General features: G+C 38.2%; 1 protein-coding gene across 1 annotated transcript in view; it reads right to left on the bottom strand.

Moving 5' to 3' along the window:
- Nucleotides 1-11,603, bottom strand: part of LOC104622513 (cyclin-dependent kinase 19-like) — a gene marked incomplete at its 3' end in the record, with an annotated part of 53,900 nt that extends 42,297 nt beyond the window's left edge. Inside the window, exons 1-2 of the mRNA XM_010289327.1 lie at nucleotides 11,532-11,603; nucleotides 8,745-8,885 (exon numbers count right to left, since the gene is read on the bottom strand). Coding sequence (XP_010287629.1) covers nucleotides 8,745-8,885; nucleotides 11,532-11,603 — 213 coding nt within the window. The remainder of the gene's footprint in view (nucleotides 1-8,744; nucleotides 8,886-11,531) is intronic.
- Nucleotides 11,604-13,686: the final 2,083 nt, after the last annotated feature.

Here is a 13,686-nt window from a genome sequence, read left to right as displayed (position 1 = left end):
ACATATACTTAATATTTAAACAGAAAAAGAAAAAAAGAGAAAACCATATGCTGATAAAACTCAGTTTGCTATTAGAGTTTGTTACTCAGCATGTAAAATTTCTAGTTCATTTATCTATCTAGAAGGATGCATCTATACAGATATATGTGTAAGCACCCACACACTGTTGTTCCTCAGCAGTAAATAAAAAAGTGTATTCTCTCTCTAACCAGATATAAAAAAGGAAAAATGTGATGACCTTTCAGCTAATAAATTCAAATCACTTTCTGAAGTCATCATGGAGTCTAATCTCTCAATATACATAGGTTTAGCTTGCATTTCCTTTCTTTTGGGAAATCTGCAAGCTGAGTATGACCATTCATAAGTTCCTTTGACACTGTGGAAAGTCCCCTTCATCCCAAAGTGGTCATGCAGATAGAATAACAAAGGAATAAGATGCCCAAAGCCATACACAGCTAGGGAAGAACGTGAGTCGGGAGTGCATGTCCGTCCACATTTGTGTGCCCATTCTCATGCGCGTGAACAAACACATGATGACACAGAATGGTGCGGATTACAGTTACAGTGTTTTTTAAAAGTTTAAAGAAAACGGCAGTCAGGTTGACTCATTACTTATTTATAGGAGGCATGTGCACACCCAAATGGGTGGAACATGGCCAAGAAGCTTTTCAAGCCAGTGCAAAATTACTGGCAGAAGGCAGGACCCAACAGTTCTGCATTCCTACAGAGCAGCTGCTTGTCAACAGAGGGAGGCATGAACGTACGACTAAATTTACTTTCAATATCAGCACATAAAAATAATTTTTTAGAATTTCTGGTAAAAGGGGAGTTTCCCACACATCATTTTACATTTTATCTTTCAAACCCACTTTTCACTTGCTTAGCAAAATGCAAGTGGGTCCACTTTAAAAAATTTAAAACCCACTTCAGTTCTGCTTGGTTTAGGTAACTTTTCTCATTATTTATTGGCTAGGAAAATCTTCTTGGGAGAGCACAGGGAGGAAGAGGAGGGAGTAGTTAAATACTGTAAACTAGTAATAATAAGCACTGAGAGACTTTTCTCATTTCTCAAAGAGTTTGACATGAAAGCAGAAGTAAAAAGTCAGTATCCATTTAACAACTGGTTAAGAAACTTTTTAGTGCCTTCATACAACATGCAATTTATTTTAATTCTTAGTCTTTATTAATACTTCTAGCTCATTAGAAGAAGAGTATCAAACAACAAAAAAGTTAGTTAACTACATAACCCACACATATTATACAGCTTTCACACAAAGATTTCATAGCACATAAAGCAGTAAGCTACAAAGTAGGCCCATTGATAGCTAACAGATTGGGAAACAGAGGCAAAGACAGCTTAAATGAGTTGTGTAATGTGGCAGCAAAAGTCCAGAGCAGAGTCCCAGGTACAGGTCCATGGTAAGAGACTGCAGATTTATAGGTTATAAAGACTAACTAGAGGAGGATTACTAGGAGAAAATGACTTTTTTAATTAACCCCCAAACTAAACGTCAGTCAGTCAACTAGAAGTCTGAAAACTGTTGGAGCTTCATTGAATTTAATATAACTGAATTACTGAAAATTTACTAAAATTTCAAGTACTAAAACCTCAACTGAGAGAGAACAACTACTGCATAGTGCACTACACACCGCTCTACAAGAGACATGGAGCTAGAATGCTGGAGAAGACAGCTTGCTCCGAGTGCAATCATGGCTAGCCAGAGCCAGCACCAGTCAACCCACAGGCATGTCTTGGCTCTGCTGAAGATTTACCCTTGGAAAGGTACTGGGTTTACTGTTACTGCAGTGGCGGGATATTCAGCCTGTTAAGAAGCCTGAACCCAGGAGCTCACATGTCTGATCAGCCTAAGGGCTGTTTAACAGCTATTCACTATATAAACAGACATACTGAGTCAAAATTGTATCAAACCTTAGCTGTCTGCTATGTCCTTCCACCAAAAATGCCCAGATTAGCACTCCATAAATTCTGCAGCTTGCAGAAGTGCATGGACACTCCATAGTCCACTCCAGGAAGAAAGACAAACTGATTAGCTTAAGCATGCAATGAAAATAGCTGCTGCTAAAACAGACAACATAGTGAAGCAAACTACAGAACACATACATGATCTTCTCCTGCCTTAGGAGACAAGGGAGTGGTAAGAAAAAAGCTGGAGATGGGACATCAGTGGCAAAGTCTTTGCCACAGTTGGATTCTTCCTCCCACCCCTTAGTGAAATTAGAGTGAGAAAGTTCATTTGGAGAGTAAGGGTTATACTGAGAAAAACCACACATGGACATGGAAGCATCAGCAGCTTAGCCCCCTCAGCAGCTGAAGTGTCAGGGAAAGGCCAGCTCAAGTAAGATTTGGACCTGATTAGTATGATGAGGTAGGACATCACAAAAATCCTGAGAAAAGCAAGCCTTGGCTACCAGCAAGTAAAAGCGATACACGGTGCTGCAAGGCATGTACACAGAGATGGCTGAAAGGCAGAACTGCAGAAAAACTTTTGTGGGCTCTTCTTGCTCTCTCCATTATCTGTTTCTTCTGAAATAAAAATAATCCATCTTTGTTTCAGTTTCCCACTGAGATTCCTTTTACTTGTTTTTCTTCCCTATCATCTACTTCTATCCAGTATCTCTTAGAAATAAAAGTCACAAACTCAATTACTATCTCCACTCTGTTGTTGTGCCTATCAGCTTCAAAACTCTAAAACATTTGCTGTCAAGTGACAAAAGCAATCCTTATGTTTTCACTACAACCACTTTTCTTCACTGTATACCACCATAAGAGCTGTCCTGCAGTGTATAAGGACCCTACATCCAGGATTTGCTTCAGGATTTAGTCACTTGGTTGCAGAAGTCTGCCACATTCTCTTCCACAGCAGAAGCAGGAAAAGTACTCTTTCCTTGCAACCACTGTTCACATTTGCTTTAAATGCCAAAGAACTGACTTTCCTAGACCTGAACTTTACCTAGGTACTGACTTTACCTAGACCGTAAACTGGAGAATCTGAGAAACAGGCTCACTCTGTTTTCTGCCACTGGCAAAAATACTATTTCAAACAACTGTAACTTCAAAAAACACAACTCAAAACACCAAATCTTACATTTCTTACATAGAGAAATTTCAGGTGCTCATTTTATTCTTACTGGCCAAAAACTAGGCACTAGCAAATGTACAGGTACCAAAATGATAAAGGAGGAGGAGGATTACAGATCATATACTTAACACTGCCAGCAGAATAGGACAATGTCACTGAAAATGGAAGTCTACCCTTCCCTTATGTCCCATCCTTGTCCACTTGGCTCCCACACATATATCCATCTTGCCCATATACCTACCTTACATAAGCATTTGTGTAACTGTGTGCTGAACCAGATCAGGGAATGAACTTGCATACAGATCAACCTCTTCTTTGCAAGTTTAATTTTAACTCATGTTAGTTTGCCAATCCCCAGCTTGCAGGAAGAGGAGGAGCATGGTGAAGCAGAGAGAAGCAGAGGCAACAGCATGGCCTTCTGCATCAACAGTAAGTTATACATCCAAACTTGCTCAGGGAACCACTGCAAGTAGAATCTACCCTCCGTCTCACTTAACACTTTAGACACCTAATTTTTTTTCTAAACAGAGCAATACAAATCAATTAGAGTGAAAAAGACCTTTTTTTTTAAATCTCACAGATACCTTTTGTCCCATCAGAACTTGTTAACTCTGCCCTTGGTATGTAAAGCAAAATTGTGAGTTCAAAGGTGTGTCAAACTGACTATTTTCACCTATATCACTGTTGTTCCATCTAATAGATTTTTGCTGTAAGCTAATCTCTTTAATTTGTAAAATGACACACATAGTCAGTTTAAACATTCTAAAGCTGTACAGGAGCAATACAAGAGAAACTGAGGAATTCTTAGTTAATAAGTATTTCAAGTTATAATAAAAACACTTTAGGAACTTGGCTTGTTTTACAAAGTTAGTTTATACGACTATTGCAATGAGCAAGTTTCCGATTTCAGAATGCTGAAAGCAACCATTAACACAATTCTAGAGGGAAGGTGGGAGGGTAAAAATGTGCATTTCTCTGGTGATTTTGATTTCCAACATTCATTTTCCAACCACTAGTTTTAATAACATTAAGCAGTACTCTAAAGAAATGCTCAAGGACATAAGTGGAATCTTAAATTAATTCCTCCATACGGTTTCTGTGAACTTAAAACATCTCATAGATAATACTTCCCTCCAGGAAAATACATCCTATTACAAATAGAAATTGCTTTTATCAAGTTCTAAAGGAAATGGTCTCTGCCTGCTTTTGTCCTTAAGCAACTAACATCAACTACAGAAGGGTTATTAGCACAAGAAAAAGTACAAAAATCCTTTCTGTTGCTAACATGGATGCGCACCGTGAACAGTATATGGAAGATCTCTATTTTTAGACGTGTCTGCAAAGTGAGGCCTTTGCTGAACATTCCAGTAGAATCTAAATAATTCACATTTAGGTGAGATCATAATACCCTGCAATACTATAGTCCACATGCTGCATCTTCTAACTTGCTATTAACTCAAGGTACGGAGCAGAAGTTTAGATTCCCTTCAAGCCCACAGTGTATACAGAGCACTTTAAAAAACAAAAACCTAGTACCAAAAAGTTCTTTCTCTAATATCTATCTATATTAACCTCTTGTTCATAATGAAATAGCTCAGCAGTTGAGGAGCCAGCAAATCCTCCCTCCTCTCATGCGTGGCTTTCAGGAATGCTGCTATGTTGAAAAGGCAAAATTATCATTGCCCAACAACATGCAATCCAACAACAAAATCCCACTCCAAATGGCTTGACAGGAGAACAAATGTATCGATTTTTATAGACTTACATCAACTCCAAGGTGTATAAACTGACACAATACTATTCAAAGGAATCAAAACTGTAATGCTCCTGTCCTATATTCTGTACTGCTTTGAATCTTGCCATAAAGTTACTGCTGAATATTTAACTGACAGGAATTAACAGCTCAGCCAAAAAACTGTACCTAAAAAGTCACTTAGCACCTTTCAGTTACCTTCAGGATCACAGAATGATAAAATATTTTGGGTTGGAAGGAACCTTTTATGGTCATCTAGTCCAAATCCCCTGCAATGAGCAGGGACATCTTCCTTTATATCAGGTTGCTCAGAGCTCTGTCCAACCTGACCTCAAATGTTTCCAGGGATGGGGTTTCTACCACTTCCCTGGGCAACCTGTTCTAGTGTTTCACCACCCTCACTGTGAAAAATTTCCTCCTTCTATCTAGTCTATATCTCCCCTCTTTTAGTTTAAAACCATAACCCCTTGTCCTATCGCAACAGGCCCTGCTAAAGCCCGAAACAACTCCAATATGGTAAAAAATTGAAAGATACACTACATGAAATTATTTTCTTATTTCTACAAGTATGAGTGTGAGCGTATTTGGTGTTATCTTCCTCAGTTTGGGCACTTTCCTAAATTTGGACTTGTGTCCAAATGACATAAGTCTGACATCAGAAAAGATTCAAGGTAAGCATAAAAGTTATACTGATTTAGAACCACAATTGAATTTAATGTTTTAAAAACACTTGCACTTTCATTTAAGAATTAACAAGGTGCATTTTAACAATAAAATAATTTGCTCTGGTGGCAGATGATGCTAGAATGACTGTTGAGCTTTCTGCCACCACCTCCAACTGCACGTTTCTTCTGCGCCAGCTCCTGCAAACACATAAGCTCCTAGTAAGACCCGTCAGGGAGCTAATCCTGTAAAAAATGAGCTCTGCAGGAGAAAAGTGAATATTTTCTTTGGGTTAACTCCCTGAATGAGCTCACCATGAGTCAGGTGAGTGTCACCTGCCAGGCCATTAAAATGGGTTGCAATGTCTAGTGGTAGTGGAGAGGGGCACGAGACTGTCTCCTTGTGGTAGAAACTATCCATTAGCTCAGCCCAAGGACAGGGCACATGTTGCAAGTCTGCAAGTTCACACATTCACCAGTTTTATTCTTCTGTCATGCTTTTGCTGGCTACTGTAGATCTTAAAAATAACTTAAGAGTAACAATTTTACCGTATCTAAAAATACGGATCCATTGAGAGCCGAGGTTTTTTTAAAAAGCATATTTGGTATTCTACTTCAAGAACTCTGATTTAAGAGAGTATCAAACTAAGATTTAAACAATGTTCTTCAAATACCTCCAAGCAAGTACTCTCGCAAATACCTAACCTCCCATGTTCCTGGCTTTTCACTGCAACATTTGTTAAATAAATTCTAAAGGTCATTTCCATGGCTCAGGAGAATTTGACTAATATTATGATAAATATTCTTGGAGAACCTAACAAAAAAACAAAAAAAAAAACCAAAAACAAAACAAAACAAAAAAAAAACAAAAACAAAAACAATGAAATAAGTGTAACATTACTTTTATGGATGTCATTATCTTTGATCTACATCCAAATGCATGCTAAAAATAGTAAGAGCAGGGTTATATTAAACCAGGAAAGTACAAGGTGTCTTGATGCAAAATTTGGTTTACATAAAATAGAAAAATATTCTTACAGCAGACGTAACTTAAAACAGCTAAAAGGAAAAACACCAGACAAACTGCTCCCCATCTTAAGACAACACTGAAGAGCTGGTATTTATGTATTATGCAAGAAACTGATCCCAGTGCTATCATGCCTGAGGTACCACTCCTAGGAGCAAAATTCACTGGTGTGAGCATATGAATAAAAATTAAAGATATATAAAATTTTTGGTTAACCAAGAATTTAAATTTGTTACTAAATAATTACATTTACTCCTAATTTCAAGAACAGATAGTACACATCCAGAATAACATCAGTTTTTTCTTACTATGTTCAAGATGCAAAATAACTATTCAAAATACCTGAATTCTTCAGAAATGTGCAATAATTTTTAAAAAGGCAAAAAGATTCTGAATACACCTTTAAATCAGCAAGGTACCAAAGGGATTTTTTTAAATGGCTTCCTTTCTTTCACTGATGTACCCCAGAATCCATTAACTAAAATTTATTCGCATACCAAGAACACATTAAGACTTCACAAATTTCTGTTCTTCTCCCTTCTCAGTTATGCCAACATCAGTCAAGCACTATGATTCCACAGCCAGGAAAAATAGTCATCTTTTTCGTAACAGTAACCATCACCTCCCAAAGTTCCAAGAGAAAAGATGGAGACATTAGGCACCAGCTTTGCTGCAACATCAACAACAGATAAGACCTGTAAAGTAACAGCACTAGTCATGCAAAGCACCTGGTGCTGCAGGCTGGAAATAGCAACACTAGTAAAAAAATTCTCTAGGGTATTTGTTATTATTATCTTAGATACTATCTTGTATTTCCTATCAAGATATCAAGTTCATGTATTGCATTTGAGTGTATATATATATTTAATAGTTCCATGAACACATACACTTCCCTTAAACATATCTGAATGTAGACTTTTCAGGTGTTCCTTCTCAGGCTGTATTTAATTACATCTCAGCACTCTGCCAAAGCAACAGCTGTCTCCTTAGGAAAGTAGTAATTGTAGCATGAATATCAGGGTTGTACTTGCTTCCTGCTTTTGCTCATGGCTACTATTCCAAAAGGAAAAAAACCAAAAACCAAAAACCACACAAATATACTAACATCTGGAATTTAACAGAAAAAGTGACAATAAATACCAAGGAACGAGGTAAAAAAAAAGATTCATACCAAAACCCCATTTCTGGCCACTGTTACTAGGTATCGTGACAAAAAGTAAATTTTTATTTCAGAAAATGTCTGTGACTTCTGGCTTGGTTTATCCATATCTTTTAAGAAAACATTTGCTCTACATCCCAAAACTAATCCAAGCCCCTGATTACTATTAAAGAGTCAAGAACTATCCATGTCTCACGAAACTTAATTAGCGATTGTAAGTTTCTTTGACATACTGGGGCAACTACAAAAAATAACCAAATAAAAGCAGTGGCTTTATACACAGATTACACTACAATTCCTACCATATCTACTGCTGATAATACAATAGCATTATTAGAACAGATTTGGCATATTAACCATGAGGTTGTTTGTCTCATGCCAAATATTCTAGTTAAAATGCAAGTGGCAGCAAATACTATTCTTTTTGCAGCCCTTGGTAGCACTTCACTTAAGTATGAGGAGTGGTGGGAAACTTTAATGGGAAAAGGGTAACTAAGACACGGCAACTGGCTGCCCTCGTAATCTGCAGTCAACTTAAAGAGCCACTTCAGGTCATGAGAAATTTCAAGATGACAACTCTTTCGTAGTTCTCTTCCCACGGTCAGAAAAAATACCACATGGAAAAGAAATACTCCACAAAAAAAACTACTCTTTCACTAGCTTTCATGGTAACTTGCACGTAAGCCAAACAATGCACAAGGGTATCAATCACTTTCCCACTTAAATGCCTTTTCAGAGTCATGCACAAACTTATAAGAATGTTCAACCAACATATATCAGCTGGCTCATGTACTGTTTTCGGATATTGGTATCTGCAATCCTTTTACCGGATCTAGCATCATTGTCTGAGCTCAGATGACTCAGATAAAAACAATGTGAAAACATAGTTTGTTTTCATGTTTAAAGTCTCCATTGGTCTCCTGCAACAATAACAGGAAGAGCTGTACGGATCGATACGCAAGATTACTAATAGGACTTTTCTTCTCCTACCAACAACACGCACGTGAAACTTTCTTAACCAGGTAATACATGCAACACTTACCAGATCTCTGTGGAGCACCCAGTTTGCATGGAGGTAATGGATTCCATCGAGGATCTGGTAGAGTAGGGATTTAACCATAGATCTTGGCAACTGCATGGGCTTTTTATTTGCTTTTGAGGCACGGTGAAACTTGATAATATGCTAGAAATAAAACAAGTAGAAACATGAAGCATGTTAGACACGTAGAAAGGTTTTTTGTTGTGTTGGGTTTTTTTAAAACTATTAACACTAAATAATGGAATGAAATACAAAGTTTGTTGAACTTTGCAATTAAAAGTAATAGTGATGTGCTCACAATTTTCTTAAATTGTTTTGTTCTCTAAGTTGCTTTAAAAATCAGCTGTCAAACTTTTGTTAATATCTAAAGACTGGCTACTTACCTCCAGTAAAGTGTCTTAGACATTCTTCTCCCTCCCTCCCTCCCTCCTCCCCACTGCAGATCCTCTCATCCTCAGCTGCTAGAGCAGAAGGTTCCAAACCAGCAGTATCTACCAAAAAGAGGATCACACTTCACACCTTCCCTTCTCCTCTCCAAAAACACCCAGGACAAAGCACTTGCAACTACTTTACTATTCCCTCCTAAATCACAATCCCCGTAGAGAGAGATTAAATAAATACTTAAATGTTTTAAGGGCAGGGGGAAAAATAAAAAAACCCCACACCACAATATTAGGGTGACATCATGTGCAAACATCTAAGAAGGGTTGTACTCTAACTTCCAAGTTTTGGCTGCATACTTCATTGATGACAAGCTAGTGGTTCTTGGATTACAGAAGTCAGCCCACTAGAGGACAAATACTGCTTGAAAACACAGAATGCAAAAAAGGACTCCAGCATTAGTCAGCTGAAGGAATGAAAACAAGATTATGAAGAGATTGCTGAGAGATCATGAACTATTCATAAACTAATTAATATTTATTGTAAGATCAATGTGGAAATTATGGGTTAGGTTTGGGTTTGCTACCCCATACAAGAAATAAAGTAGGATGAGGCCCTTTTACCTTTTCAATCCTCAGACAAGTTGGGGCTCTGCAAGGCACAAACTCAATCTTAACATATCGCCATTCAGCAAACAACTAAATCCATTCATTCAGATTTAAAAAAAAAAAAAAAAAGAAAAAGAAAACAGAGAACCCCACTCCTCCTTTTTGAAGGTGATTCAAAGAACCATCTCAAATAACAAAACAGTTTTCAATTATGTGCTTTTTGAAAGACAGAAATAATAAAAGCAGTTTGCATTTTTACTGAAAGCGATTCAAAATGCTAATCTGTAGAGTGACAAGACTACTAATTACCCAATTCTTTAAACAGGATTTGTCTAGTTCAAGATCATTCCCCTGCCCAGGTTAAAGAGGTAGCCAGTGGCTGTGCTTTCATTAGACCTCTGCTTCCTCCACCACCAGCCCCTGCCAAGTTTGTCACTACCATTCCCAATGAAAATGGTAACGGGTTAATTTTTCCTCACAGTAAATGTTACCTCTGGCTGCCACCAGTACTTTAGCCACTGTCAAACTGTGCTTAGCAAAGGTGAAGACAATATTGTTTAAAGATAAATAAAGCAAAAAAACCCAAATTAATTAGAACAAGAGCCCTCTTACTCTCTATCAACAGCAATGTTCCCACTGAGCCTTCCACTACTACATGTACAACAGTGATGGCTGTTTATTAAAAAGCAGTAGAAATCTACAGGATTATCAGTTTTTAATATACAAATGAGGATTAGTAAACATACCAAGCTCTTAGTACCTGATTCTTTAATTGTGCAATCATTCTGAAAATTATAATGGAAAGCCTTAAGGGATCATTTCCTTAGAAAAGTTTTTTCTTATCATATCACAAGATTACATACCAAAACTTCAACTGGGAGTCACAGAATCATTAAGGTTGGAAAATACTTTTAAGATCACCAAGTCCAACCATCAACGCAAAACCCTACCTTCCAGTACCACACAATGCTCACCAGATAATGACCTTCATGTGTACTTACAATATGATTTATAAACCAGTAACAATACCATAAACCCTAAATTAATACCTTTATTAATACACAGTATGAAAAATTACAGGAGCAAAGGTCACATTACAGAGACACATAAACTCAGTTCAGCCCTTTTTCAAGGTGCATGTAATCACTAAAAGGGATTTCTATAGCCATTTAAAACTGACTAGTATCCACACAAAACATTAATCCTTATAATAAAGGCATATAGAAAAATGAAACTGAAAAAAAGGGGCTCATGGGACACAACTAACCATGGATGCATTGTAGAGGAACATTCTGCCTCCGGCCCTACCACAGCCCATCTGGTACCTCTTGAGGAAGGCAGCATGATGGCACCAGGCTGGTGCTCCTGCTGTCTGCCCCTGCCCTCCCCTGTGTCTCCCAGGTTCCTTCCAATGGATTGGGAACCCTGCCAAAGGTTTTGTCCTGTGAGAAACTAAAGCACCGAGCAGACACTTAAAGGAACAGAAGAATCTGTTCAGGAACAAGATACTATTTAGTAATCAAGCAACTACGAGTACGCCAGGGCCATCCACTCAATCGGCAAAGCAAAACTTACACCAGGGTAGAGGAGGGGAAGGTTTCCTGCAGCGACTCAAAGCAGCAGCATCCCTCTCATTCCACAGAAAAGCATAGGTGAGCTTCTGAGGCAGACAATCTGCCCTTATGCTGAGCTTTATGTATGCAAGTTACCTCTAAACTAGAGCTAGCACAACTAAATCAGTGTAACGCTAAGCTAAGTTACCCAGACAGACTTGTCAGCCATGGCTGACCACCACACTTACCAAAGCTGGCTCATGCTCCAGAAGACAGAAGAGTTTGCTCTTATCTGCCTCTGAAATACCACTTTGACACATCCTAAGTCATTGCTCTGATGTTAGTTTATCCCAGTCAGAAAGGCTAAGAAAGCACACTCCTTGAAGGAGTTCTTCAATTGCAGAAGTAAATTAAAAGTTATAGTTTTGCCTTAAGCAAGCAATACCACCATAATAAAATTGATAAAATTCAATTTCCTACAAAAGCAAATTAGAATTATTGTTGCCAACTTACTCTACAGACATTTATATTTGTCAAATCACAAACTTCATCCCATCACGGTTTAGATTAGAGAACTGAACAAAAATTAAACTAAAAACATACTGCAACGCCAAGCAGTACAGGGAATTAAAAAGCTGAATTTGGTCCATGCCATTGGAATGAATCCATAGTGCTTGTGACCAAGTCCTACTCTCAAGAGTTTTGTAAAAAAAGTAGGTCACCTGATTTCTTGTATGCAACCACCCATATGAAAAAAGACCAACACACATAACCAACACTAAACAGCAATTTTAATGGCAGTATCCATCTAAGAAACAAAAGGGAAAATAGGTGCCATGGCTGAACAGCATCTCTTCTACTGGAGGGAGCAAGCCCAAGCTTTTTCTTATTTCTTTATATTTTCAGAATTATATCTATATGTCCCTACCACTGCTGTGGGAAAATATTCCTCAAATTAAAAAAAAAAAGCAGCAAAATAGAAATAAAGGAATGGTCATAACAATTTGACAAAAATGTTGGAGATTAGGCAGATCAGGTGTACAGTAAGCTCCAAAGCAAAGGATGCCATATCAGCACAAGTACGCTGAAGGAATGTTTCAGTTGGAACAAATTCTGCTGACTTCAGCTATGTCAGGGAGATGTACTCTTTCCATGTCTAAACATTTAAGATTTAGTAGTTCAAATCCAAGACCCCAGGTGTAGAAATGGGTGCAGATGCCAGCACAGACTGGACGTTCTTTATGTATAACTACACTCTGCGAGGGAATGAGGCATTCTCTACTAGCTTCTTATGGTCTCAAGTTGCACCAGGGGAGGTTTAGATTATTAGGAGAAATTTTTTTACTGAGAGTGGTCAAGCATTGGAACAGGCTGCCCAGGGAGGTGGTGGAGTCACCATCACTGGAAGCATTAAAAAAACGTGTAGATGTGGCACTTCAGGACATGGTTTAGTGGGCACAGTGGTGTTGGGTTGATGGTTGGACTTGATGATCTTAAAGGTCTTTTCCAACAATTCTGTGATTCTTCAGTTCCTGAATAGTCCCAAAGTGCAGCCTCAAGTACAGCATGTAAGAGCCATAATCTTAAGCCTAAAGAAGGTATGGATAATTTACAGGAATTATAGGAATTGTAACCTACATTTCTCATTCCTCAGATGACTGCCCTAACCATTAGGCTTCAAAACCACACTCCTCCTTTCTCTGATTCAATAACTCTTTTTGCAGAACAGCACAGCATCAAGACTGTCCTGTGAGCTGGGAGTATAGACTTCAAACCTGACAGGTACAAAGGACATTCTGCATCTCTCTGGGAACCAGGTTATCTTGGATACCCCAGCTTCTAGCTCTCAGGTATGCTCAAGTTCTTTGCTGAATCTTACCCTTAATGGGTAACCACTAAGAACGAAGCATGAGGATTTCCACAATCCAGTCAAGTCAAAGAGGTATGTTTGTAGCAAGAAGATGAGCAGGGTCAAACAGCTTCAGCATTCTCCCCATCTTTTTTCACTGTCACTCCCTAAAGCTAACTTAATTCCCCTGTGCTGACAGGCCACCCAGCCACAACTGGAAGACACCCAGCCACATTCAGCAAAAGTTCAGGGAAGTCTAAATTGTCAGTGTGCCCTATATCAGTCGCATGCTACTGAACAAAAACCCATCTCAACGTTATCCATCCATAATTTCATTTTAATTAGTTCATTAGAACACTGTAGATGCAAGCTCTCCTTCTGATATATCTAAGATGCTTCAAAATAAAAGAATAATTCTTGACATATGAGGTAAATGAAACTCCAAGCAATATTCAAATCTATTCAGCAAAAGTAGCCAAGTCACTTTCCCTTTCTGTGCAACTGTATTTTCAGATTCCTAAATCTTCACAGAATCACTAAGGCTGGAAAGGACC

This window comes from Phaethon lepturus, unplaced genomic scaffold (genome assembly GCF_000687285.1).
Source record: "Phaethon lepturus isolate BGI_N335 unplaced genomic scaffold, ASM68728v1 scaffold52526, whole genome shotgun sequence".
NCBI classification, from domain to species: Eukaryota; Metazoa; Chordata; class Aves; order Phaethontiformes; family Phaethontidae; genus Phaethon; species Phaethon lepturus.
This window is presented reverse-complemented; position numbering and strand designations above follow the sequence as displayed.